The sequence below is a fragment of the Bombus huntii genome, chromosome 3 (genome assembly GCF_024542735.1).
Source record: "Bombus huntii isolate Logan2020A chromosome 3, iyBomHunt1.1, whole genome shotgun sequence".
Taxonomy (NCBI): Eukaryota; Metazoa; Arthropoda; class Insecta; order Hymenoptera; family Apidae; genus Bombus; species Bombus huntii.
Window position 1 is genome coordinate 2,890,529 of NC_066240.1, and position 24,623 is coordinate 2,915,151.

General features: G+C 43.3%; 3 protein-coding genes across 6 annotated transcripts in view; 2 read left to right on the forward strand and 1 right to left on the reverse strand.

Moving 5' to 3' along the window:
- Positions 1-2,091, forward strand: LOC126864292 (peptidyl-prolyl cis-trans isomerase sig-7). Its single transcript, XM_050615524.1, has 4 exons — positions 1-218; positions 333-823; positions 899-1,140; positions 1,226-2,091. The coding sequence occupies exons 1-4, from the start codon at positions 149-151 to the stop codon at positions 1,929-1,931; spliced, it is 1,509 nt and encodes a 502-aa protein (XP_050471481.1). The 5' UTR covers positions 1-148; the 3' UTR covers positions 1,932-2,091.
- LOC126864268 (DNA ligase 3) overlaps positions 2,034-24,623 on the forward strand; it is a 27,153-nt gene continuing 4,563 nt past the window's right edge. For 2 of the 3 annotated variants that reach the window (XM_050615438.1, XM_050615439.1), the window contains exons 1-9: positions 2,034-2,442; positions 12,471-12,796; positions 13,479-13,799; positions 22,666-22,904; positions 23,655-23,734; positions 23,806-23,883; positions 23,976-24,153; positions 24,231-24,386; positions 24,459-24,590. In XM_050615438.1, the coding sequence (XP_050471395.1) occupies positions 12,475-12,796; positions 13,479-13,799; positions 22,666-22,904; positions 23,655-23,734; positions 23,806-23,883; positions 23,976-24,153; positions 24,231-24,386; positions 24,459-24,590 (1,506 nt within the window). In that variant the 5' untranslated portion in view covers positions 2,034-2,442; positions 12,471-12,474. The remainder of the gene's footprint in view (positions 2,443-12,470; positions 12,797-13,478; positions 13,800-22,665; positions 22,905-23,654; positions 23,735-23,805; positions 23,884-23,975; positions 24,154-24,230; positions 24,387-24,458; positions 24,591-24,623) is intronic. The other variant, XM_050615440.1, reaches the window with a different exon arrangement.
- On the reverse strand, positions 2,487-15,471 carry LOC126864327 (uncharacterized). Of its 2 annotated transcripts, none has more exons than XM_050615606.1 (4): positions 15,066-15,471; positions 6,443-6,618; positions 6,137-6,359; positions 2,487-5,277 (listed from the first exon to the last, which is right to left on the reverse strand). In XM_050615606.1, the coding sequence occupies exons 2-4, from the start codon at positions 6,596-6,598 to the stop codon at positions 5,216-5,218; spliced, it is 441 nt and encodes a 146-aa protein (XP_050471563.1). In that variant the 5' UTR covers positions 6,599-6,618; positions 15,066-15,471; the 3' UTR covers positions 2,487-5,215. The 2 variants fall into 2 exon arrangements, with proteins under 2 accessions (XP_050471563.1, XP_050471564.1); XM_050615607.1 differs by lacking the exon at positions 15,066-15,471 and adding an exon at positions 9,266-9,428.

A 24,623-nucleotide genomic window follows, 5' to 3' on the forward strand; every position in this document is an offset into this window, starting at 1 on the left:
CCGTATGTTCTGTTATGAGCGTCATATATATGGGTATATCGTCTGATGTCGTATGAAGATGTATGTAAGAATATTATGAGATATTGAGATGCTATGAATATAATAAGTAGAAATGAAATTAGCCTCTAAATAAGGAAACCGTGAAAGCATGGCGGTTGTAGTAGAAACTACTATAGGAGATTTTACTGTTGATTTATATACTGAAGAACGCCCACAAAGTAAGTGTAAAACAAAAATAGAGGTTATGTTTCCTTGTTATTATGTATTGGAATTTTCAGTGAAAGAAATTTGGTTGTTGACAACAGTATTTATTAATATATAATATTTTGCAGCATGTCGAAATTTTTTGAAATTATGCAAATTAAAATATTACAACTGGAACTTATTCCATTCTGTTCAAAGCAATTTTATTGCTCAAACCGGAGATCCCACCAGTACTGGGAAAGGTGGAGAAAGTGTCTATGGAATAGTGTTAGGTGAAAAAGCAAGATATTATGAAGCAGAGCAGATGCCAAAAATAAAGCACGATAGAAGTGGTTTATTGTCTATGGTTAATTGTGGCAGCAACATGCTTGGATCTCAGTTTTTTGTTACTCTTGCACCCGAACTTCAATCATTGGATGGAGAACATTGCGTATTTGGTGAAATTACAGAAGGACTAGAAATTATTCTCAAGTTCAATGAAACTATATGTGATGGGGATCACAGACCTTACCAGGATATACGTATCTCTCACACCGTTATTTTGGAAGACCCTTTCGAAGATCCAAAAGGTTTTATCATACCCGATCGAAGTCCACCACCCTCCAAAGAAGTTTTAATGGTATAATATCTTTTTGCTTCATGTTTTTAAAATTTGCAAGATTTTCTTTGTCATAGTAAATAAATATATTTGTAGAGCGATAGGATCGGAGCTGACGAAGTGATAGATGATACAGCTGGTATGACAGCTGAAGAGATCACGGAAATGCAAAAAGAGAAGGAAGCTAAAGCAAGAGCAACAATATTGGAAATTGTGGGTGATATTCCAGATGCGGAAATGGCTCCACCTGAAAATGTCCTGTTTGTCTGTAAACTAAATCCTGTTACGACCGATGACGATCTCGAAATTATTTTCAGTAGATTTGGAAAAATTATTGGGTATGAATGGTTTAGCAATCTTGCTGATAGACACCTAATACATTTGGTATATTGATCGAATTGTTTTTCTCTTTGCTTTTTTCAGTTGTGAAGTTATTAGAGATCGGCAAACTGGAGATTCATTGCAATATGCGTTCATCGAATTCGCTGATCGTAAAAGTTGCGAAGAAGCGTATTTTAAAATGGACAATGTATTGATCGACGATCGTCGTATACACGTTGATTTTTCGCAATCGGTAGCCAAAATGAGATGGAAAGGCAAGGGTAAAGGCGTACAATATTTTGACGATGAAGCTGATGAGGTTGGAAATGAGAATCTAGAAAAAGTCATTTCGAAGCATAAGCAGAGAGATGAACCTAGGAGCAAAGAAATAGAACACAGAAAATATGAGCGTATAAAGGACGCCAATAAAGCCAAGGTATACTCCTATAACAGGGATAAATATATAGAGAAGGAAAAGTATAAGGTACAAAGACATCGTGATAGTTCGCGCGAAAGATACGAATACGACTCTAGACGGAGGAAAGAAAGCAAAAGAAGAAGTAGAGATAAAAGCAGAGATAGGAGCCGAGACAGAAGCAAAAGGGAAAGTTATAGAGAGCACAAACAAAAAAAGAAATCTGACGGTGAGAAAAAAAGATGGGATAGGGGGAATTCTGGCTCTAGTAACGAGGATTTAAGATATGAGAAACATAAAGACGGACATTCGAGTTATAAAAAGAAGCGCACCAAAAATCGATCTGTCGAAAGGTATGAAAAATCAGAAAAACACAAGCAAAAAAGGAGATGATATAAAAAATATCTGTGATATTTATCCATAGTACTACAAGTTTTACGCACGTAGAATGCATATACAATACGCAATATGCGATATAATTGTGAATGTCTATTTTGTAAAATTGAACTGTAAACTTCCACTTTTTATGCGAATAAAAATCCTTCTTTAATTCTTTCAACGCTTGATTATTTATAATATCTAATTTATATTAAATGTATGTATGTATATTTTCTTTCTGGTAGTATGTACATACATATTTTGTTTGATTTAAATTAAACAGAGTCAAAGATGGTACCGACGGAAACATCACGTAAAATCATAGATGTACGCACGTTTAAACGCTAGGGGGCGATCATGCCTTGCAAAGAGCGTTTAGTAAAATTACAGGAATAATAAAACTAGATAAAACTTAGTCTGATCAAAATGGTTGTGACATTTGTATGATTTTACGATTTATTAATTATTTATCATGCCGTGAGTGAATACAACAAATTGGAAGTACTCGAAGGAGCTACAACTGCTGGTAGGAGTTTCATTTAGAACTTAACTAGATAGAGATTAAAGTGATTTGAGGTTATGTCGAGTGTATGTATTTGAAATTCAACTATTATCTTTTTATCGTGAATTTATCGCTGGTACAATATTTACAATCATATAAATGAATTATCGGCTGTCGTAGTATACGCTATAATGTAACGAAACTTAACTACGTAGCGTTTGTTATCTCACGTGACCAAGCACGTGTACATACTTTGTACGGTATGGCGCTGGGTTCGTTCAATACCTTAAATACGAGAGTTTAAAATGTCGATTTGATATCATGTAATAATCGTAACCGTGTGTATATTCTCCATGGATAGATGGTTAAAAAAGAGAGCCGCCTACTACCTATATGATTACGAAGAGAGAAATATTTGTTTTCACGAGATTTATTTCAAAGTATCGAGAAGCCTCGATTAATTCCATACAAGAGAAACAATAAATTTACGAATGTACATGCTCGTACGACTACACATTTTATTGTTGCTATCGTTGTATTACATTGTTATTAGAGACCGTAATAATGCAAAGTTATTAGTTGATCGCGTTTTGAAAGTGGTGCAAGATATACAACGAAATCATTGCTAAATTCGGTTTATCTTGGAGACGAAATATTTCTAAACGTTCTAATTACAGCAATGTGTTCGTGTAAGAGCAATGTAATTTAACAAATAGACGATTTACGACAGTTTTAATATAACTGCACGTAGAATGTATTTAAATTATAAATAATAAAAATAAAATTTGTAGAAAACGATCGATAGTATTCTAGTCATGTACAAAACATTTTGAAGTAAACGACAATGCGTTTTCAGGATCACGAGCTACTAAAAAAGTAACGAATTCACCGGTGCTAAATAAATAAAAAGTAGCGCATAAAAAGATTACATATAAACTTGGTACGTTTCTTTTTACGAAACGATTATAAATAATTTAACGAAGGGTGCAGGCGGCCTCTCTTTTTCTGTCTCTGTTATTTTCCTGAGATCTCGTAGTCGTTCATTTCTCATGTTCCTCCTTGTATATACATATTTTCCTTTTGTTACTTTCTACTAAACGTATCAATTGTTTTTAACGGTTCTAGGATAGTAAAGGATATACAGTTTGCCAAGAGGCGTGCGATTAGGAAAAGAGTCGTAAATCATAATTAGCGAATAGCAAGCAACGTTTACATTCTATTTCTGTGAGTATGTCGTAGCTTGAAGTTACATATTATAATGAAACAAGTACCGTAACAAATTGTAGATCACTAAGTCGAAGAACCATATTCTTTATAGTTGTACACGTCGTGTGATAGTAATTTTTTTTCTTTCTTACTATTGATTTCATTATTTTCTTTCTTTTTGTTTGTTTTCCTTAAAGAAGACAGTTTCGAGAATATTGGAGCCTCGGCCTTTGCACCCTTCTCACTTAAACCTAACGAATAAATACCTATTCGCCATTTCGATTTCTATCGATGGCTCGTCGAGGACACTCCACTCTCCAAAAATTTCATTCTTCCTTTCTTCTCTTCTCTTCCTCTGTGTCTGTCCATCCGTCCGTCCGTCCGTCCAACTGTCTGTCTGCTAATTCTATACCCGGGTATATCGTCTAGGAGCAACTTTTTACAGACTATAGTTTCTTTTTCGGAGAGATTAGTGAGTCGTCCGAAGTGGTAATTAGCCACTAAGCTTCGTCGAGATACCTAATTTTATTGCGTTCTCGTTCAATTAAACGGGACAAAATAATTATTCAGCCGCGAATGCAGTGTCCTCGGTCGAATGAGATGATACTGCTGAATATTACGAGCGAAACGCGTGCATCCGATCGTGTTTTGCTGTCATCGTTGCATCCACGATGTGTTTTCAGTGATGGGGGAGGAAGGGACGAGGAATTCGCCCGAGCCAGTCGGGACGAACACTTTTGTCTATCAATCATTCCTCTCGAACAAGTAGCTCGAAGAGGTCGTCGCGGTGCAAACAGAACAGTCCGATACTCGTTCGACGTTCGATCTCCCGCGAGAACTCGTATCCATTTTGACAAAATAGTAACCGTTCACTTTTCGTTCTATAAGACCACTTACAATTTTTGAATACATATGTAGGTATATTTGAAAAACTCAAGCATTGAAATTGCTTTTTTACTCAGGAAGTTACACGATCGTGCGACAGAAATTCGATCGCGAAATAATTATTTCTTCCTTGTTATCTCTCGGCACGAGAGCGGAACATGATGTACATCTCGCAAACTGTACACGAGGATACGATATTTCCCTTTCGTTTCATTTCCGTTTCCCTTTTTCTTTTGTTTGTACTTTTCTTTGCCTCTCGTTTCTCTCAAAGCGATTCGAATTGGAATTGATTCGTTGCGTGCAAAGCCGTTTAAGCGGTTCGAAAGCGTTTGAATGGCTGCAAGGTGTCGTAGATAAATTGCATGAAAAACGTTCAATGAGAGTTGGAATCGATGTCGGAGTCGAAGTCATAAAATCAGAGTCGCGATTGTTTTGCGATTGTTGGATGGCAGCCGGTCGATCGAGTTGGAAATTTCTGTGAAAAATTTAGAAAGAACGTATCGACCGATCGATGATGGATCGTCGCCTTTCCTGATATTTAACCGCTGCGTCGCGAGCACTGTTCGGAGATCCGAGTGCGACCTCTGGTCCAGTTTCTTCTCGTTTGCACGCAGGTTTCGTATCGTGTTCGAGTCAGAGGGTGCACCACGCAAGAGGCTCGACCAATCTCGATATGGCCGTCATCAGCAAACGATCCGTTTATCGTTTACTTGTGTAACTGTCGCTTGCGTCCCATGTTGCAGATCTTGAAGTGACACAAGGTCATATCTAAACAACACAAAGAAAAATCTCTAGTTAGCATTCGTCCTTTTGAGAAGCACTCCGTTCGTTAAGAAGAGAAAAAGCAAGGGACAGGAAAGCGTGATACGATTGCATTCGAGGTGGACGAAATTTGTCTGGTATCGAATATTAATTGAATGGACCTCGAGGATCGATCGTCGATCGTTGATTTGTTTTTCAACGGCAGAAACGTCGTTCGTGACATCATTTGAATCAAAAGTCAATTGGCACAATGGATAGGTTCGCCAATCTCTCGCTCATCGTTTCTTGCTAGTTCTACGAAATCCTCGGTCCTACGCATCGAATGGGAACCAACACGACGATTTGCATTATCGAACGAATCCGTCAGATCACGAATACGAGGGATAAAGACTTCGTTTACTCGATTATCTCATATTGGACAAAGGATTGATAGCGGAGAATATAGAATATGTAGAGAAACGAAGGATTTCTCGGTGTGGGAAGGATATCTTGTCGACAAGCGGGGCACGTACTTATTTACCGAGTATTCCGTACTTAATAACGGAGGAAGAACAAACAGGAGAACTCGCGTGATCAACTCTGAGTATCTTCCAAAGTTCGTAAGACGGGATTCGAAATAACGCGGCTAGTACCTGCCCTCGTCTAGAAATCCCAGCGAATCTAGCGGGGCATCTGTTCTTTACCTCCTGAAATCGCGTTTTCGCGTATCTTTTTTTATCTGCTGCATGCGTGCACCAGTAGGCGGCTACTAATTCGAAACGAAACTACGATCGTCGAGGGACAAGAAATGCAGCCGAATTATGCTTATATATCGTTCTTTTATGGGATATGAATTCGAGGACGTTTCTCACTAAATGATACTCACAGCTTATCGAGGTACGCTTGCCGGAACGTTGCACCTGTTTATGCGGGGGATTCGGTGTTGGTATCTCCTCGACAGAGTAATCACCCGGTGGAACCCTCATATCGTCTTTCGCCCTCGCTTCCAGTACCGTTTGAAGCATCATTTGTACGTCGTCCAGTGTCTTTTCTTGCTCTACTATTTCCTCCTTCGCATCGATCACTTGCTTCAGCTTGTTCAGTAATATCTACGATACATAAATTTAATTTCAGTGGATTCGAACAGCGGTGGCTGCGTCGAATTACGATACGAGAAAAGTGACTAGCTTACGAGATTCTCAGCGTTATTGATGAAGTTTTTGCTATAGAGGAGCTCCGACGGTATCGGCTCCGGCTCTCCAACGACGAAAACGTCGTTGGAGAGGCAGGACAACAACAGTGCCAGCAGACACAGGCCCGTCCGTTTCGTGCTGGACCTTCCCGTCATTCCCTTGATCCTCTTTATCGCTGAAAAGAATCACGTCCGAGATTAACGAAAAGTATGGAAGAAAATGGTGGAGCATTCGCGGTGGTCTCTAAACCGATCGGGAATTCGATATCGCGAGTAGCAAACACGTTAGAAGAGAGAATAGATCAGGAACAGAGTGGGTCCTGGTATGGAATTAAATTAAAAATTGAATTTTAATTGAAGTATAAAATAAATATAAATTCTCATATCATATTCTAAATATACATTTTTATTTACGTTCTTTTTCAATTTAAATATAGATTTGAATTTTAGATTAACTGAACTACTCCTAAAACGCATCGTACTTCACTTTTCTGCGTGTACTTTTATATCTATATCTGTCATGTTTTGTAACATAGAGTACCTGCCCGTTAATTGAGTAAATAAATAAATAAGTAAATAAATAAATAAATTTGTTCGCCGGTTAGAAGATCAAGCGTATTTCGGAAGTTTCAATGTAATTTTCGTTTCCGGCTAGAAAACAGCGATCGTGCGTAAACGTGACAGAGACAAAACGAATTGGAATTTGGCCACGCATCGTTGTGCGGTTATCGCCCTATTTACTCTTCATCCATCATTCATTCGAGCCAGGTGTACGCGTTGAAAATCGGAATAGTGTCAAACGGAGCCGAAAATGTCGACAAACTGGATGATTGACGCGTTCTGACAAACTCTGCCGATCAACGGGGCAGAAAGGGAATACGAGAAAGAGAAACGAGAAGGGAATAGCGAGATTTCGATTCACGTGGATGTTTACTTCCGAGTTGAACAAACCATTAAACGTCGATTTATCTCCAGGATCGGTCCCTTTGTTTTTCTCCGACCCTTTCTTTTCTCGTTCGATCAAGAGTACAGTTATCGTCAGCTGTTTCGATCTCCTTAACCATCGTTATCGATCTGAAAAGTTGCACGACTTGCTCGATCGGCGATAAATTTGTTAAACTCGCAAACCCTAGCGAATACCGACACGGAATAGATACGTCGAAAAGTCTTGCTTCGCGTCTCATTTGTTACGCATTGCGAAATTTCGAGGTACACGTGCCTTTGGCACAGTGAACGAAACGGTTCACCTCCGGACCGCATTCTCGATACCGTTTTCGCTCAGCTCGATGGAAGAATGTCCATGATGCTTTGTATACGCAAAGGACGACGCACGCGTTCCAGAGAAATAAGAAATTGATCATATCTGCAGTCAATGCGTCGCCATCGTCGTGAATCCCAGTGGCGTTCTTAATTGTTCAAAGCATAATCTTGGTGTTGCGCGTCGTTCATGGAATTCTGACGTATTAGCCTCATTTATTTAAGCCTTTATAACTGCTCAGTATGCGCTCGAAACCAAACAAATCTATTATTACAGAAAATGCCACGGACCGTTTTAGCCATGTAAGCCGTGTGTTATCCGCTGAAGCATGGGGAGATTAAACACAGCCAAACCTGGAGAGTAAATTTCCGGCTCGTCGTCGATCGACTTGAATTTTCATTTGCCACTAACGAATGATTCTTTTTCATTTGTAATCGAGGCGAGTCACGAGCGAAATTAATCTATCGTTTTTTTGCGCGTTGGCGTAGTAAAAGAAAAAACGCGGGAAATAGAAGAAAAAAAAAGTAACGAGCGAAATTCCTCTCTGGTTGGTTTATGAACGGGATATCAGATAACGATATTCGACTTCGGTCCTTGTTTGCGATCTCGCGTAATCTTATCCAGCCCCTCTTCCGTACCCCGTTCCTCGAGTGACGCTTATCGCGCTAAGGGATAATCCTCGATGACCCAAGAAACGCGCGTGAATTCATTCAGCTGAGTATTTTATCTGGCGACCCGAATGAGTTGTTTGAACAGATAAGATCAGGCGGGGTGCGAGCAATTGCACTTTACATAATTCGGTTCGTCTACGACAAATCCGATTGAGAGTCATTTCGGACGCCTCTCTTCCTCCTTCACGAAGATTCTTTTCGCTGGTCCTTCTCTTCTGAACGAGCGAAGGAACCGCTTTAAAATCTTCACAGAGGTAAGAGTCGCGTGATCAAAACGAGTGGAACCTTAATCACTGACGCGAATACATGTTGATTACGCTCCGACTATCTTCGAAGCGCTTGTTAACGAACGAGCAACGATCGTTTTTTTTTTCGTTGATAAAAGAAAAAAGTAGGAATTATTGTGCATCGGGCTGGTGTATTTATTCGGCCGATAACGAGCCACGATCGCTTTTTTTCGGCATTTACCGCGAAAAATTGCGAGATAACACGCGATTGTTCCAACTGGAACGGCCTTTATCCGAACGAGTGGACCGATCGACCGTGCGGTGTAATCACCGGCCAATCTCACCACCTTCGATCGTATGCGTTCGATTTTATCCACGATCGGGATACGCGAACGCGCAATTCGCACGATTCTTCGCGATCGAATGGAGAAGTATCGCGTTGAAAACTAGTAAACAAAACGATTAACGATCGATTTGAGTGGAAGAAGCTATTTTAATCGGTTGGCGCGATGTCGTTGCAAGAATACTTCCTTGATCGCGAATAAAACTCAATCGAGATGGTCAATGAAAAACGGATTCCCTTGATTCCCGATCGATCTAAGCTGATGGAACTTAATAATCTTTCTCCGAAGAGCAACGTCAAAGAGCACAGACGTACGAATCCTACCTTATTTAACTTGAAAATGCTCCTCTCGACGAGGACTTCCTCGGAAAGCGATTGGGCGATCAAACGAACACTGCGATAATACCAAGGCTCGATCTCACTCGGACTTGAATTTTCTTCCCTTTTCTTTGTCTCCCTCGTTTAGCGAACGCGTATTTCGGCGAGTTTTTGGCAGAACGATGCGTGCTCGTAGAGTGAGCAGAGAGGGCTGTTGCACCCTCTATTATACCCTGAGCAGAATCCTCCACCACGCGCCACCTAGGCGCACCTCCTACCACCTGTAGGTCCGCGCTAGCACGAGGATATCTGTGCGTACAACGCCTACGTACATGCCATTCTCTTTTCTCTTTTCCTCCCTTTTCCTTGTTCCCCCCCTCCCCCCCCCCCTCCCCCCGCCTTTCCGTCTACCAACAGTCCCGTGAAATAGCAGGATCACCGAAACTTCGTTTCGTTCACGTTACCTAATTAACGCGTATGCGTACGCGGATATGCCGCGAATTTCGGCAAATTTTCCAATTCGCTTTTACGTAACTGGTTTTCTTTGACTTCGTCGATCGCAATTCATGTAGCCCGCAGATTGACAGCAATTTCTTGCGCTTCGATATTTCATTAGCGATACTCGCGACAGATCACCATATAATACAAACATCTGTTAAATTCCACGAGATTGACGTCAGCGTGTGGAATAGGTGGTTAATTCCGTTCAGCGACTAATTCCACAGATTTTCGCGTTGTTTCGTTCGTACAAATATTCGCGATCGAGCGAAAGAATAGAAACGCGCCCGGTTGCTTTACGAGTTTCTGGTACCCGCGCATCGCAATACGATTCGCTTCGTACCGCGCTGAAACCAAGTCAAACAATCGATTCTCATCGGTTTCCACGAATCGTTCACGAAAGAAAGAGAAAAAACAATCGGAGCTTCTAGCGCGATGAAAGTCGCTCACTCAGTCGTAAATCCGTAGGTACTATCGGTTAATTCTCGGGGGCGATAATTTTCTTTGCCTCGAGCCAACCTTGCATCCCTCGTGATGGTTTCAACGTAGCTAGCGTATTTTACTGGTGGCATTTCCAAGTAGTCGGAGCATCTGTAGCGAAATTCGACCGCAAAGGAATAACACGCCGTGGAAACTCGCTACCCATGTTCTAACGATTCCCGTTTCGCCCTCCCCTTCATTCGCGGTACCATGTCGCGATTTTAGCGTCGTGACAAAGGATTCGAGAAACAATTTTCATTTTCTTCAACCATTCTTCTTTCACGTTCTTTTGTTTCTTTTTTTTTTTTTTAACAGCTCTTTAAGGTTCTGACGTTTTGGCGTTCTGACGTCTCAGGCAACCGGATATCGAGCCGCGCGCTCCTCTTTCAGATCAAACCGATCATCTGGCAGAGGACGATTAAAAATTGATTAAAAAGTGCGTTCTTTGGATGGGGCACGATGGAAACGTCGCGCGTGCACTGATTTATTCGCGGATTCGATTCGTATCGCCGCTTACGAGCAACGCTCAATTAGCCCACCCCTCGGTTCCCCTTTTCGATCGCACGTTTTTCCAACTAATTTTGCTCGCGTAAAATATTACCGGTGTTTTGGAGATTGAAATTGCCGTTTGTTTCTTCGTACTTCTCGTAGATACTCGGTAGAAACCAGAAATACATATCGCGAAATAAAGAAAGTAAAATATTTCCAAAAACTCTGATCCAATCGCAATGTTCGTGACGAATAATTGGAAAAGAAAGGAAGAAAGAGAAGAGACTAGCTAGAGAAAGACGCGTTCGTTTTCTTTTAATAAAGGAAGATGCCGATCAGACGAGCGCGAAAAGTTGAATTTATATCTTCGTTATCGTATCTTCGTGTCATACGTTGTGAAGTTATATCTTCATAGAACGAGAAAAGCATCGTTAAGGTGTAAAGTGAAATGTCAACAAGAATGGCTCGCAGTCTCTTCTGTCTTCTCGATGAAAAGAGGAACGACGAATGTCGCGAGAATACACGGAATTCGATAGACGACCTCCCGCCACTATTAGTCAGTGTTTCAATACGACGACATCGATGCCGACCAATCGGCGCTCTAACCGACAATTACAGCCCCTCGTCGCTTATCGGCTTCGTTCAATTAACGGCCTCTTCTTATCAGCGCGATTCTCTTTTTTTCCCATTTCTTGGTAAATCGCACGCCCGGCAAAATGGCGCACCAGAAGCCTTCGATTTTTGCGTCGTACTTTCGTATCCTTCGCGACGAATAGCGCGCGTCCTTGTTCTCAAACGTTTGTTTACTTAAATTTAACCACCATCGATCACGAGTAATCGATAACTGATAAACTTCGCAATAATCCTCGCATCTCTTCTAGTTTTCGCCACGTCGGTGAGAAAAATTCGAGTACCGCGATTACATGTTTGTCGAGTGCGCGCTACGTTGGATATTTTTAGGATCAAAGTGTTGAAAACTCGGTAGAATTCGAAGCTCGAAAGAATGACGCAATCCAGCCGAAGGCCTTTCTGGAACGATATTACGACAATAATCGCGATTACGATGATTGCCAGGCGCAGCTCGAGAATTATCTTTTATGCGAATGTAAGCAGTTCTCGTTGCACAAGTGGAATAATACAGGATTGGAGTTCCTCGTTTTCGAGTACACCGTCACCGATGCAAGTGCAACCAGCTAAAGAACGTCAGAGTTAGTCAAGGAATCGTTCGTTCTTCTGAAACTTGTATCGTATCTTTTTCTGCATTTTCAACATGTTTGTGACACTCTGGATTTCAATCGAGTCATTCGCGTTCGCCCTGAACGAGCGAAGTGGAATGTTCACGAAACGTCGGAACAAAGAGCAACGTGTCGATAACGCGATCGAAACTCGACGAATTACAAATGTATTGTTCTATCGTATCGTTCAAAAACCAAAGAGGCGAACTTGGAGGAGTCGGTCAGTTCGAGCCGCGTCGCTTGACGTCGCGTCGGCTCGATTCTTGACATGGACTACTCGTTGCGTAAGCGTTTACCTGCACTCCTGACACTTCAATCCCTTTCACTTTCTTAGCTTTTAAGCTGGATTAGGGGTCGGAGTGGCATCAACGCCCAACGCTACGATTCACCGCTGTTTGCTTTCAATTTAGAGTGGAGTTGATGTAACAAAGAGAAGGGGAAAACTAAACGTTCGTTCCTTTATGGTTTTAAATTGCCTTCGCGTTCATTATTTCGCTGACGGTTTTCAGATCAATGTCGACGTCGGACGAGGAGAAGGAAGAGGAGAAGCCGTTCGCGGTGGAACGGGCAAAAAGCGGTCGCGCCAAGTGCAAAAAATGCAAGTGCCCCATAGAAAAGGACACCGTAAGGATCGCGAAGCTAGTCGCGAATCCGTTCTCCGATGGCAAAATGAAAGCTTGGCATCACTTGAGCTGTCTGTTCGAGGTGTTCGCCAGACAAAGGGCTACCACCAAGAGAATAGACGATCCCGAGGAAGATGTAAGCGGCTGGCAGGATCTGTGCGACGAGGACAAAACTGCGATTCTTCGAAGAATCGAGGAGTTTGAAAACTCGTGTAAGATTTCCCTTTCCTCCGATCTGTAGATCCGGTCCGGTGGTGAGCGGTGATCTCGATGCCTGAAAACGATGCCTTTACCATCCGATAGTTACCGGCTCGATCCTTTAATTTCAGGATATTTGATTTTCGTAGGAATCGCCGTTTCGGGCAGCTGCATCGCGACGCGAAGATAAACGTACGAACAGATAACGAAATTCGAGTAATTTCCATGGCATGAAAAGAGCGCGTTCATCTCTGTCAGTTATCGCGACGTGGCAGAGACGAGCGTTTTAATTGCCGTTCAATTAAATCGAGGATGTACAAATTGTATCCCATAAATCATCTTGCGAGCATTATCGCCTATTAGAGCGATCGGTCGGCCGATGATTTACGTTGCATTAAACTGGTTTCTCGTTCAGCAGCGATTATTATTACAGCCTTAAAAGATCATCGAATGCAGCATGTGTAGATTATACCTTTTGTTTCGCGCTTCTGCCGTTCTCTCTACCCTCCGATAAATCCAGCTATTCTGCTCGAAGAGATATCAGAACTCGGGGACATCGAGTCACCCGGTGCTAATACCTCGACGATAATACGTCGAATACCACGATCGATTTTCCCTCGATGCTAATCTCCGGGCGATCCGTGGAAAGCCTTCTAGCGCGAGCGAACTGTGACGGCGATCGCTTTTTCTTCCCAGCTCCGTTCAAGACTCCGAAGACGACACAGGTCGCGAATCAATCCTCCGGCTCGAAGAAACGCAAACTTACTCGTACGACGGAGTCTGATCCTTCTCCTAACAAAAAACCCAGGAAGAAAGAGAGGAATGGCTCCACGTGCACCATCGACGACGCATCGGATATCTCAGGATCGGAAAAGACACCCGAGAAGGTGCGAAAACCGACGAGAGACGACGCGTTTCAGGAATTTCAGCGGATCTGCGATAACGTGGCCAAAGTCGACGCCTACACCGACAAGACGGCGATTCTAAGAAAGATGCTAACCAAAGGGTCCGAAGGTGGTAAGTTTCAAGATTCGTTTTCGAATCAATCTTTCGTGCCATTTTCTCTCGTTCCGCCTTCTTCTGTCCATCTATTTACAAATCTAGCCACGTACGTACGTCACTAGAGTCGACCGAATTTCGTAACGTTCTCGACGGGTCAAGGTTTCCATTGCTTCTCGCTAGCTGGTTTCCGTAAATTAGCGGTTTACGTGCGGTTTTCTTCGATTCCGACGAAACAAACGTCTTTTCAGAAGGAAAGAAAAATTTCGCGATGCGATTGAAAAGAAGCCGCGTGGAATTAATCGAGTTCATCTGCGCGTATCGTCCACCAGAGATAGCTTCTAAGATTCGCGATGTTTTTCTGACCTTGATAAGCGAAAATTAGCGACTCTCGCGGGCGTATCGCCGAGCAGCAGAGTAAACGATCTCGTCACGAGTCCCGAAAGAGAACTGTCAGAAGGGCAGCATGGCTACGATATTGGAAGTCGAAGTTGCGGTAAAAAAGAGCATATGGGACCAATGGACGATGCTGTGTCGGTGGGATATCGTTTGTGTTTTTTGCGCAAACATATTCGCGTTTCCCCACCCTCTTACTTTCTTACTTTTTCGATTATTTTTACTAGTTCGCGTCTTTTCTTCATTACGCCCTCCCGCATTCCTTCGCACCCGCCGTACCTCTCTCTCCTCTCCTTTTCGTTGAGGTCGAACAAATACGATACCGGAATCGGATACAAGGAGACCATTAATCAATCCACGGTGCAGATTCCCACCGCTGTGCTCGTAAGTGGAAGATTTTTACGGGGTTATCTGACTTCCAGAGCAACAAAACTCGAATCAACTTCACGCGGTTTCGCGATCCAACATCGAATTTGTATCGCTGAAGTACATTTTTTCTTGTTTCTCTCGTTGCGGAGGATTTTTAAATATTCGAAAATGTTACGGCTCGGTTAAAGCCTAAGATCACCGTCGATATCTCGCTAAACGAAGATATTTCTAGAAGTTGCTGCAAAGAACGTTTCGTATCGATTCGAGTTCGGGCTTTGCATCAATGTTCGACTCGTTTCGATCCGAAATCAGCTGATCGACCATGATCCGATTTAACTTGTGACACGAATTGCGCTTCGTTGATTTATTCCCCGCGTCATACGCATGACCTAGCGTTCGTCGCGCCTACCGTGAAATTTTCCGTTTCTAGAAAAGTCGTTGGTCGGTTTACGAGCAACCCGACTCCTCGACCATTTTTCACTCGTCCGAAATCACATGAACGCGACAAGAGGTACTCACTGTGATCGAAAGTCTCCCTGCTGATGATGCTGTTCCTTCTTCTAGATATTCAACTAGTAGTCGTTCGTAGTCACAGGAAAAATTCCTTGAACGATCTCTCGTGTCGTGTGGTAACGTTGATACGTTAGCCGCGACAAAATTCGATCTGTCGTTTCGTGATTTTTACCACCCAACGTTATCACTGGTTCGCTGGTAGATAGACTCCAGCCACTCAGTCGTCAGCGTTTTTTCTTCCTCGAAGGAAGATTGATCGGTCGTGCGCGGTTCCTCGAAATTTCCGTGTTCGATTATCCGGTCGAGATCGGTCGTGCGAAAGCGATAGTTCGTTTTTCGTAAAGCTCCTCGGCAGAATGTTTCTTGTGCACACCACGCGTTAACCGTTTTGCGACTATTGGTCTCGAAGGCTGTGCTCTGGTGTCTTATAAGCTCAGCTGTCCCCACCTAATCAAGTTCGGTTTGTAAACGCGATGTCGAGCCCCTTCTCGTGTAGCCAGCTTGGCTCCAGACGTTCATCCATTCTTCCATTCTTTCCCTCTTTCTTCTACGCAGCCTCTTCCCTTCCCCGCATAGATAATCACTCTTTATCCCTCTCTCTCTCTCTCTCTCTCTTTCCCTATCACATGCTAAACTCACCTCTTCCCCCTCTTTTAATTCGCGATCTTCTCGCATCTTCGCTTCCTTCCTTTTCTTTCCCCTTTCCTCTTTTCCTCCGCTTCTGCTCTTTTTTCTTCAGCCGATGCGTTTCAGTCGCTTCTCCCGCGGACTAATTTGCCTCTTATTTGATCCATTACTACGATCTCCATGGTCGAAGGATTCGCACGAGCGGTCGTGAGAAGAATTTACGAGCGTTGGATCGCGAATCGGAACGAACAATCGGCCAGCAGAGTGACGTACGACGCGCTCGATAAGCGATTCCTCGCGACCTCTCTCGTTGTTTCTTTCTGCGGAGGAAAAAAAAGCTGTGCCGCCTCGTTGAAACTGCTGTCGAAATTAATGAACGAACGATAGTTGATTAAGGCTGAAAATTAACGGAGGAGCGGACCATTGGTCCCCGGGCAATTAACGTTCACCGATAAGCCAATGTCGCCTTTGATTTCGAGGGTCAACGAAACGCCAAACGACCTGCAAATTCTTTCGAAATGTCGCGTTGTTACGCTCGCTTCTCTAGGCTGGTCATCTTCTAAGACGATTCTCGCTTCAATGAGCGTAACGCGATTTACGTCGTGTGCACGTTTTCATTCGAGTACACCGCGTTTGTTGAAAACAAGGATATTTACGCGAACCACGATTATATAGCGCGTTATCTCCTCGATATTAGATAAATCGAGCGTATTATGGATATTATTGTTTTGGGATTGCGAGAAATTTTCTCGAGCCTGGTAACGCGAGTTCACCGGTGACCCTTAGATCGGGTCGTTCGTAAAGTGACGTAATGGTTTTCGCGCTGGGAGGCGAAAGCCGCGATCGGACCAAGGGGAAGGGAAACATTGAAAAAAAGAACGGTGGCGCGCGAACAAGTTAAAAATCTGACGACAGTGGTTGCGCAACCGGGACTTGCCAAACTCGTTGCCTCGCTGTGCCGACGGAACGACTGACCCCGACCGCCGCACCCTCGAATCGTCTTCTACGACCTGCGATATGTCGCGTATATCGATGCCATCGTCGGATACAGACCGATAAGCCGATAGATTCGCCTTTACTTTTTTCGTTCACAGTGTAATACGAAAATGTAAAATTGACACAATATGAATTTTAATAACTTTTGTACTAAACGTTCTTTATCACATTGGCAACAGTTATCTATTCTGCGGTATGTATCAAATTTAATCGTCGCTTTTATCAAATATATAATAAATTCATTTTGTACCATTATCGTATTTTTTTGTATTCCTTGCTTTATGAATCTACTTTTGTCAACCACTGTACTTTAATCTAACGCGGCTGCCAGCGCGAAATATATAAACATTCTATAACTCTAAGCTGGTCTTAAGGAAGAATCGACGAAATCGTGAAATCGAGATGTTCGATTTTTCTTTCTGCGGTGTAGGATATTACGCGGGCGTACATACTTGCCACGCTTATCCCAACTGTGACGACGAATCTAATAATGAACGAGGATCTAATTTGGTAAATTGCTATTCGATCTGGAATTCACGGAGCAATTCGTGTCGGTAAACAACGGGGTTTGTAACCATTGTTGGTCGAACGTCGCGGAATTCTGCGGAGGATTAAAGAATACCGGCATTGTACGCGGCTCGATCAACACGGCAGAAAAGTAGCGATTTGCGCGTCGAAATCGCGCGATCGCTCTATTTTCGACGATGATGAGAAACGCTGGTGGCGTTTCATCCGTGGTGGGAGCCCGTTTCGGCCGTCGAATCGCGCCGCGTTACGTTTCTTCAGTCTCAGCGAGACTCGTTCGGCACGTGCCACATCTATCATCGATTCTGCATCCGCACACGTCGTTTTCTCGGAAGAGGAAAAGACCGAATTGTTGAAAATTAGAACACCTTCTTGGAATTTCATTCTTAATTCAATAACCGTGAGGTTTCGTACGATCCGTGCCCAAAGTCGTTGAGGGAAATACGCCTGATTAGACGAGAATGCTGCAAAAATGATTGAAAAATGACTCTGATCTGATATTTCGAACCCAGTTGTAACAAACATTTTAATAAGCGTTTTATCGTTTAATAGGAGAATCTGTACGAGGTAACAAATGATTTTCAATAAGAAGCAATCGGGAGCGATATGATGGTAAAAACCATTCATTTTTGTTACTCTTATTCTGTTTTCCCTGGAACTGAAAAATCTCTCGAGTATCTCGCGTGGTATCGCGACCGATGAACGCGCGATTGGTCGCGTGATCGCGGGATTTCGTTCTAGATTTTTGCTTACTTCTGAACGTATAGAGTGTTTCAGTAAAAAATATATCTAAACTATAGAGTAGAAGTTTCTTATACGGTGCTTTGTTTTCGATAAAGTAAAATTTGAACGTTTGTTCGATATATGTAAATTCGACTAATCACCTCTCGAGTAAATAATTAGTAGGTAGTTATTGTATATGCGAAAGTAGGTAAAAAATATGTAATAAAAATTGTTGTATATATATTATGCTTCCTTCTCGATTACACCGTGATTGCTGACACACATTGTACAAGGTGTAAACCACGTGGAAAAATAGCGTGGGTATAAGTTGGACGCGATCGACTGTTGCCGAATGAACGAAAAAGGAGGAAACTTTTGCGAGATTCGTATCGAATATGTATAGTTTCTTCGGGTTGAATGGCCGAAATAGCGAAACGCGGGAAACAGGAATTCGCGTTAGACAGTTGCCGATGAAATCGTTCGCTTATCTGGATCGTGTTGGCGCGTTTAAGGTAGCCACATGGCGGGAAACCGCGTTCGCCCGTTCGTTCTCCTACTTTCTATAGGACGAGGATTGACGAGATCGAAAGGACGATGGAAAGAAGAGATGGAAGGAGGAGAGTGCGAAGGAGAAGCAGAGAGTGAGAAAGAAAATTTGCTTTATTTGCGTGGGGGCAAATAAAAGCGTATCTAACTTTCTCGCGTCCCTCCTCCTTTTCCGTAAGCCGTGGAAAATCTCATTGAAGCAAAACCGCGTTATCGTTTGTCCGCGGAACTACACTTTGTACAAGTCATGGTGGTATCGCCGGTGACCTCTGTCTATCGTTTTCGCGTTTCCTTCGGACGATCGATCATTAATTACCGCGCTCTTCTTTAATCTATCGAGTATGAAGTCACCTCTGCTTTTGCGAGCAAGCTTTCATTCGTTTGTTCGTTCGTTGATTACATAGTTGGTTTGTTCGTTCGTTCGTAAACTGACGGCATCTCGCTGTGGAATCCGATGTAATCGCAACTGGCCGGAAAGAAAGAAAAAAGAAATTCAATTGACCGCCGCTTAAATCGCAGTTTTTTTCGTCTAACGAGATTTCAGCGTATCTGACCGCGTTATCATCGGCTCGCTCTCCTTCTCTTCTGCTTGGTCGCGCTCCTCGTTTCCCGCTTCCCCAACTCCTCGGTCCACCGCGGAGGGGAAACAGCGAACAAGATCGGGCTTTTCGAAGAGACGCGCGTGCGAAAGGTCAAATCGTCTCTCTAGGAGTTATCGACCGTGAAGTGGTGCCGTCGATCGTTTGCGACACTCTAGTCCTCGAAAGCTCGCCGTCAACCCCGAATTCCAACTTTCTCGCCAATTTCCACTTCGTCCAGTGCGATTCGCGTTGCAGGGAACGATAACGATTACCCTCGTTCGACCGCGGTAGAGGAGCGGACGGCCGAAATCGGACACGAGCGGACTAATTCGCAGCTAATTTTGGTCGCCGGGACGGAGGCTCGTTCTTCGCTGACGATCGGGCCTGATGCAATGTCCGAGCAAAGTACGAAACGACATAGATCGATGATGTAGATCGATGTAGCAAATTCTACGAACTACTCGGAAGTGCTATCTTTTGTTTTCACGTAAAACAAGAGAGAGTTATGCACGAGCGCGAAGATATTATTAAGCGCGTTCTCGGCGAAGATGAAAATACCTAGAAATCGTGCGTTTCTTTCTCTCTGTTCGCTCTGCGCCATTACCAATATCATTTTCCTCCTTCTTTGCCGCGCAATGAATGACTCATAACTGTTGGCAGAGCGCCGTGAATTACGTTTACTTTATCGATGTCCCGCATCGAGCCGAACACGATTTGTGCTGATTTTCCTTAATTCCCGATTACACGCAATTCTGGCTATTCGTGTTTCGATTTGCGCGAGAACGAGTCTCGTAAGGCCGCTACAAACGGGTCAACTAAGTGGCCGATTGACGAGAAACTGTCGAGTAATTTTTATCTCGTGTAGATCGATAAAACGTAGTTGCGTTAGGTCGACCATTGAATCCTGAATCTGAATCGTTAGATTTCCTGGTCGACTAAGGCTTCTTTACTCGCCACATCTCGTCAGTCTGTAGCGGTCTTTAGAAGGACTCGAGATATCGCGAACCAAGCGCCCGAAAGGAACATCGTTCGGTGAAACGGACGATAATTTATATAGGCTTGCAGCTGCTCGATAATCGAGCCGAACAGACAATACGTCGCCGGTCGATGATCGTGCTTGAACGAAACGAGCCGTCCTATCGATCGAATCGGCAGGTTCGTTCTTTTCTCTTTGCGAATATTCCATTCAAGCTTTCGTTGGTGCGTCGCGACCCTCCATTCTGTTCGTTTCGCGCCGCAAATACGCTGATCATTGGGCCGCGAATTTTTGTGCATTTATGTGGAGAATCTGAAGATGCAAAGATGCGTAAAATACATGTAACGCAGATATATATATATTAGCTCAAGCTTCTTTCGTTTTATAAGGAAATAATAGACGCACAAAGTTTTTCATTTTGTATTGGTTTATTGAATTATGCACGAATGTAATAATAAAAATAGAACGAAATGGATTATACCTAATTCAATAAAATAATATAAAACAGAAATTGTTGTTTATCGCCTTATGAAACGAAAGAAACTTTTCGGACAACCTAACAAAATATCAAAAGTATAGTACTCGTTATATTAGTTGATAAGTAGACCAATTCTCTAACTATAATAGATTCCATGTTCCTAATTATATTTGTAAAAATATGAATTCGCACAAATATCTACCGATCATTAAATTACCGATGTCTATGCAAACGCACATTTTTGTAAGCACAATTTGAAAGATAGCACCTAAGCAGATACGTATTTCATCTACCAAATCTCGAGTATTCTGAATACTTTACATATCTTTGCATATTGCACCTGCATTTTGAAATTTCCCATAAACGCATAAAAGTCGTTCGTTGTTCGTCAAAGATCAGTGGGGGGATCACGATCGATGTCCTTCGATGATCTTTTCCCAAAGCGAAAATACGTAGAGGAAAATACGTGGAAAGGGAGATTCTCGACGCGGGATTATCCTCTCGAATAACCGTACCAAATCGCGGTGACTTTGAACCAGCGCTATTTTCGGCAAACTTTCGGCACGTTTCACTTTCGGATTCCATTCTTCCCTTACTTTTTGCCATCTCGATCGTCCTTAAACGGACGATCAAGCCCGACCCGTCCTCTGAAAGTCACGCAACAAGTTTGTTGATGCGGTCGATAGTTGCCAAAGTTGTACGTACAATTTCGGTATAAAGCCGAAGGTTCTTGGCTTCGAAGGCCGGTCGACAAGCCTGGAAGAGGTGTGTACCGTTGTTGACCAATGAATCGTCGATAAACCATTACGCGAGGATCGTCTCGCAATAAGGTGCATCGCGTATCGCGTGCTCACGCAACGTAAACACTGCGATAATTTCATATTTTTATAGGCTACTTATTTCGATGATAAACCGGGGCACAGAGATCAGGGACTCGCGCGTTGGATCTCTAATTAATTTCTGTGACTGTGTTGCTAAAATTCAATTCGTACACGTTACGAAACACACGGCTCGAACACGTTTGCAGTTCGAACATACGCAGAGGTTGCGAGACGATGCCGACCAACTTCACCATAGGCGAGTATCGGCTAGCGGAGTTTTCGCTTATGTTGGCGACGATCGAGGAACAATATCGGAAGAGGAGTCGCGATGAAAAGAATCAAGGTATCGCGCGATAAGCTACGCGCCGGAAGTACACATACATCGCGGGGACTGGTGGGTGCGCGATAACGATTGCGACTGTAACGGAGCCCGCTATTTATTCGTCGCAATTCGTTCGCAATTTTGCCGATGATCTAGTCTTCGATGCAAAGGAGGTCGTCGCTGAATTTTCCACGAAGCGCGTTCTGATCGGTGTTCTTAATCGAAAAGACGCGACGCGTCCGTCTTTCGATCCTTCGCTTCTCCGCTCCGATTTCTTCTCTCTTCGTCTGTCTGCATTCTTCTCGCGGTTTGCGTTCCTTTCTAGTCGGATACACCGACTATACACAGGTGTTCCTCGAGTGCGAACGAGCGAATGACCCTTCCAGCGAAACGTCACGAGCTGCTGTCTGTCACCGTTAGGGAAGAAGGGAAGAAGGGAATGCGAAGGAGAACCGTCGGCGCATCGGGCTGCAACGACACAGTGGAAAGTTACGAGGCGATAGCTGCGTTCGATAACCGCCAAGCTGATCGCGGATATTCTATCGGACTGCGTTCAATTCGATTCGATTTCGTCTTTCTACCGTTCCGCGATTTCGTACTTCCAACTTCGCCTATTCTACGATAGTGCACGCAGTTTTAAGACCACTGTCTTTTTCATAGAATTTCATCTTACCGCATCCTATTTTAACATTCCATTCACCAGAAAACAACACTTTTTTCCAATCTTGTACTGGCCAGTGCTTGTGCACTTGCACCTGCACGACCTTCGCACCTGAGTATTGGCTTCTTCCGAGATACGCGTCCTTCGAGATCAAAACCACCAAGACTTCCTCGAACGGTTACTTTATTGTAAATCTATCGTTTCACTGGTATTATACGTAAAATATCGAGTAAAGTAAAATTTGTTAGGATCCTTCGACGAATGTAACGATCAGGTGTTCGGATACTCGTATTTATAACCGACAGCGTAAACTTGTCGTCTTCGTTGTTCAGATCATTCCGCGTTTTCAGATGGTTTCAACAGCGACGTAAAGCTGTGGTGCAAAATGCTGCTTCCGGGGACAGCGAAGAGGATATACAACTTGCAGAGCAAACAATTGGTGAAGCTGTTCTCTCGTATCCTGCTTCAGGACGAGGACGAGATGTTGGAGCATCTCGAACAAGGAGACGTGAGCGAAACCATCCGAGTGTTTTTCGAAAACAGCGTAGCTTTAAAACCAGCTCTAAAAAGCGTACTTACGATTCAAGAGGTAATAGAATCTGTCCTATATTTCGGTTGAAATTTGTATCGATGTATCGGATAATTTACCAACTTTTTCCGCACGGAAAGTTATTCGGAACGGTGTTTCACCGTAGACACGTGCCGCTATATAATCGCGGAAAGCCTCTGGATGAAACGTTGGAGATAAATTCTCGGGGATAAAGAGAGACTGCGCGTTATCTTTATAATTTGCGACGGTGGAAAAACAAATGGGGCAACGAGCCTGTTTTTTTTCCCATGGTAGACAAATTGAGAGAATGGAGGGAGGGAAAAAAAGGAAAAAAAGAGAGATGCTTAAAATTGAACGCCTCTTTGTAGGCGTCGTTTAATTTTTTCTCAAGCTACCCTTCCTCCTTCTCTTTTTCGATGACGTACTTCACCACATTAAACGACACTGGAATAAACGGGATAAAGACAAAACGGAATTTACTCGCGTCGAAATAAGAGGCGGTTCTCCCTCAGCGTCGATCGATCTCTATCTCTATATGATTAAATTGCATGGAGGTTCGTTCGGCAGGGGAATTCTTTTGACGTCTTCAGGATTATCGAAACCCAGTTGGATTAAACGGAATTCCCGGTTCTCGGCCAAAGTTCGGATTTCCAGATTTTACTTGCCAAAAGTAAACCTCGGTTTACTTTCTATTCCGCGTAGGGTTTGTTCTAGAAAATAGACATACTATTTCGTAAAAATTAGTCGTTATTGTCGTCATATCGATCGAGCGAAATCCTTTTTATTCAGGTGGACGAGTTTCTGCAGCAGTTGTCGCTTCTAACTAAGGAGGACGAACAGATTCGTCACTTTCGTTCGATCGTTTCCAGGTAAATTATTTGCATTGCCCGCTTCCGTTGTATTTTCATTTATAGAAGGCAAACTGTAACTCGTTCTTCAGATGCACCGCAGGCGATCTAAAGATGATCATCCGGCTGATCAAGCACGATCTAAGGATAAACGCTGGCCCGAAACATATGTGAGTCTATAGCGTATAAATAGTTGTGCCGTAAACGAGACGATTAGGCGGCGATCGGTGATATTTTTCGTTTTTTGTCGATACGTTTGCAGTTTGGCCGCGGTACACGATGACGCGTACAAAGCCTTTCAAACGTCCAGGGACTTGGACAGCGTGATCGAACGATGTTGGCGAGGATCCCCGAAATTCGATAAACCGTCTTCGTCGCCGGGTCCATCTTCCAACGTCAAGATTACGCTCTCGCTGATGACACCTGTCTTGCCGATGTTGGTAAGCTTTTGCATGCCGCCTTAAAACGTGGCAGTAGCGTTGCAAAACGTCGGAGCCTAACGTCTAAACCTGAATAGGCGGAGGCTTGCAAATCCGTGGAAATGGCGATGAAGAAATGCCCGAATGGAATGCTGGCCGAAGTGAAATACGACGGAGAACGGGTCCAAGTGCATAAAAAGGGAAACGAATTTCGCTATTTCAGCAGATCCTTAAAACCGGTGCTTCCTCATAAAGTAAATATTCCGTTGCGTGTGTCTCTCGATTTTCTTATTCGCAAAATGTACACGTGTCTTTTCTCGTTCCAGGTGAATCTCTTCAAGAATTACATTCCGAAAGCCTTTCCAGACGGCGATGACTTGATTCTAGACTCAGAGATCCTCATGATAGATACCAAAACTGGGCAACCATTACCCTTTGGTACCTTAGGCATTCATAAGGTTCGACTATTCGTTGAAAATCTTCTCGAGAAT

Bases quoted from the DNA above. Each gene is read 5' to 3' on its own strand.
- LOC126864292 (XM_050615524.1), top strand. From the start codon at position 149: ATGGCGGTTGTAGTAGAAACTACTATAGGAGATTTTACTGTTGATTTA. The intron at 219-332 runs GTAAGTGTAAAA...AATATTTTGCAG, and splicing joins TACTGAAGAACGCCCACAAA to CATGTCGAAATTTTTTGAAA. The intron at 1,141-1,225 runs GTATGAATGGTT...TGCTTTTTTCAG, and splicing joins AGATTTGGAAAAATTATTGG to TTGTGAAGTTATTAGAGATC.
- LOC126864327 (XM_050615606.1), bottom strand. From the start codon at position 6,598: ATGACGGGAAGGTCCAGCACGAAACGGACGGGCCTGTGTCTGCTGGCA. The intron at 6,360-6,442 runs GTAAGCTAGTCA...TATGTATCGTAG, and splicing joins TCAATAACGCTGAGAATCTC to ATATTACTGAACAAGCTGAA. The intron at 5,278-6,136 runs GTGAGTATCATT...TGTGTTGTTTAG, and splicing joins CAAGCGTACCTCGATAAGCT to ATATGACCTTGTGTCACTTC.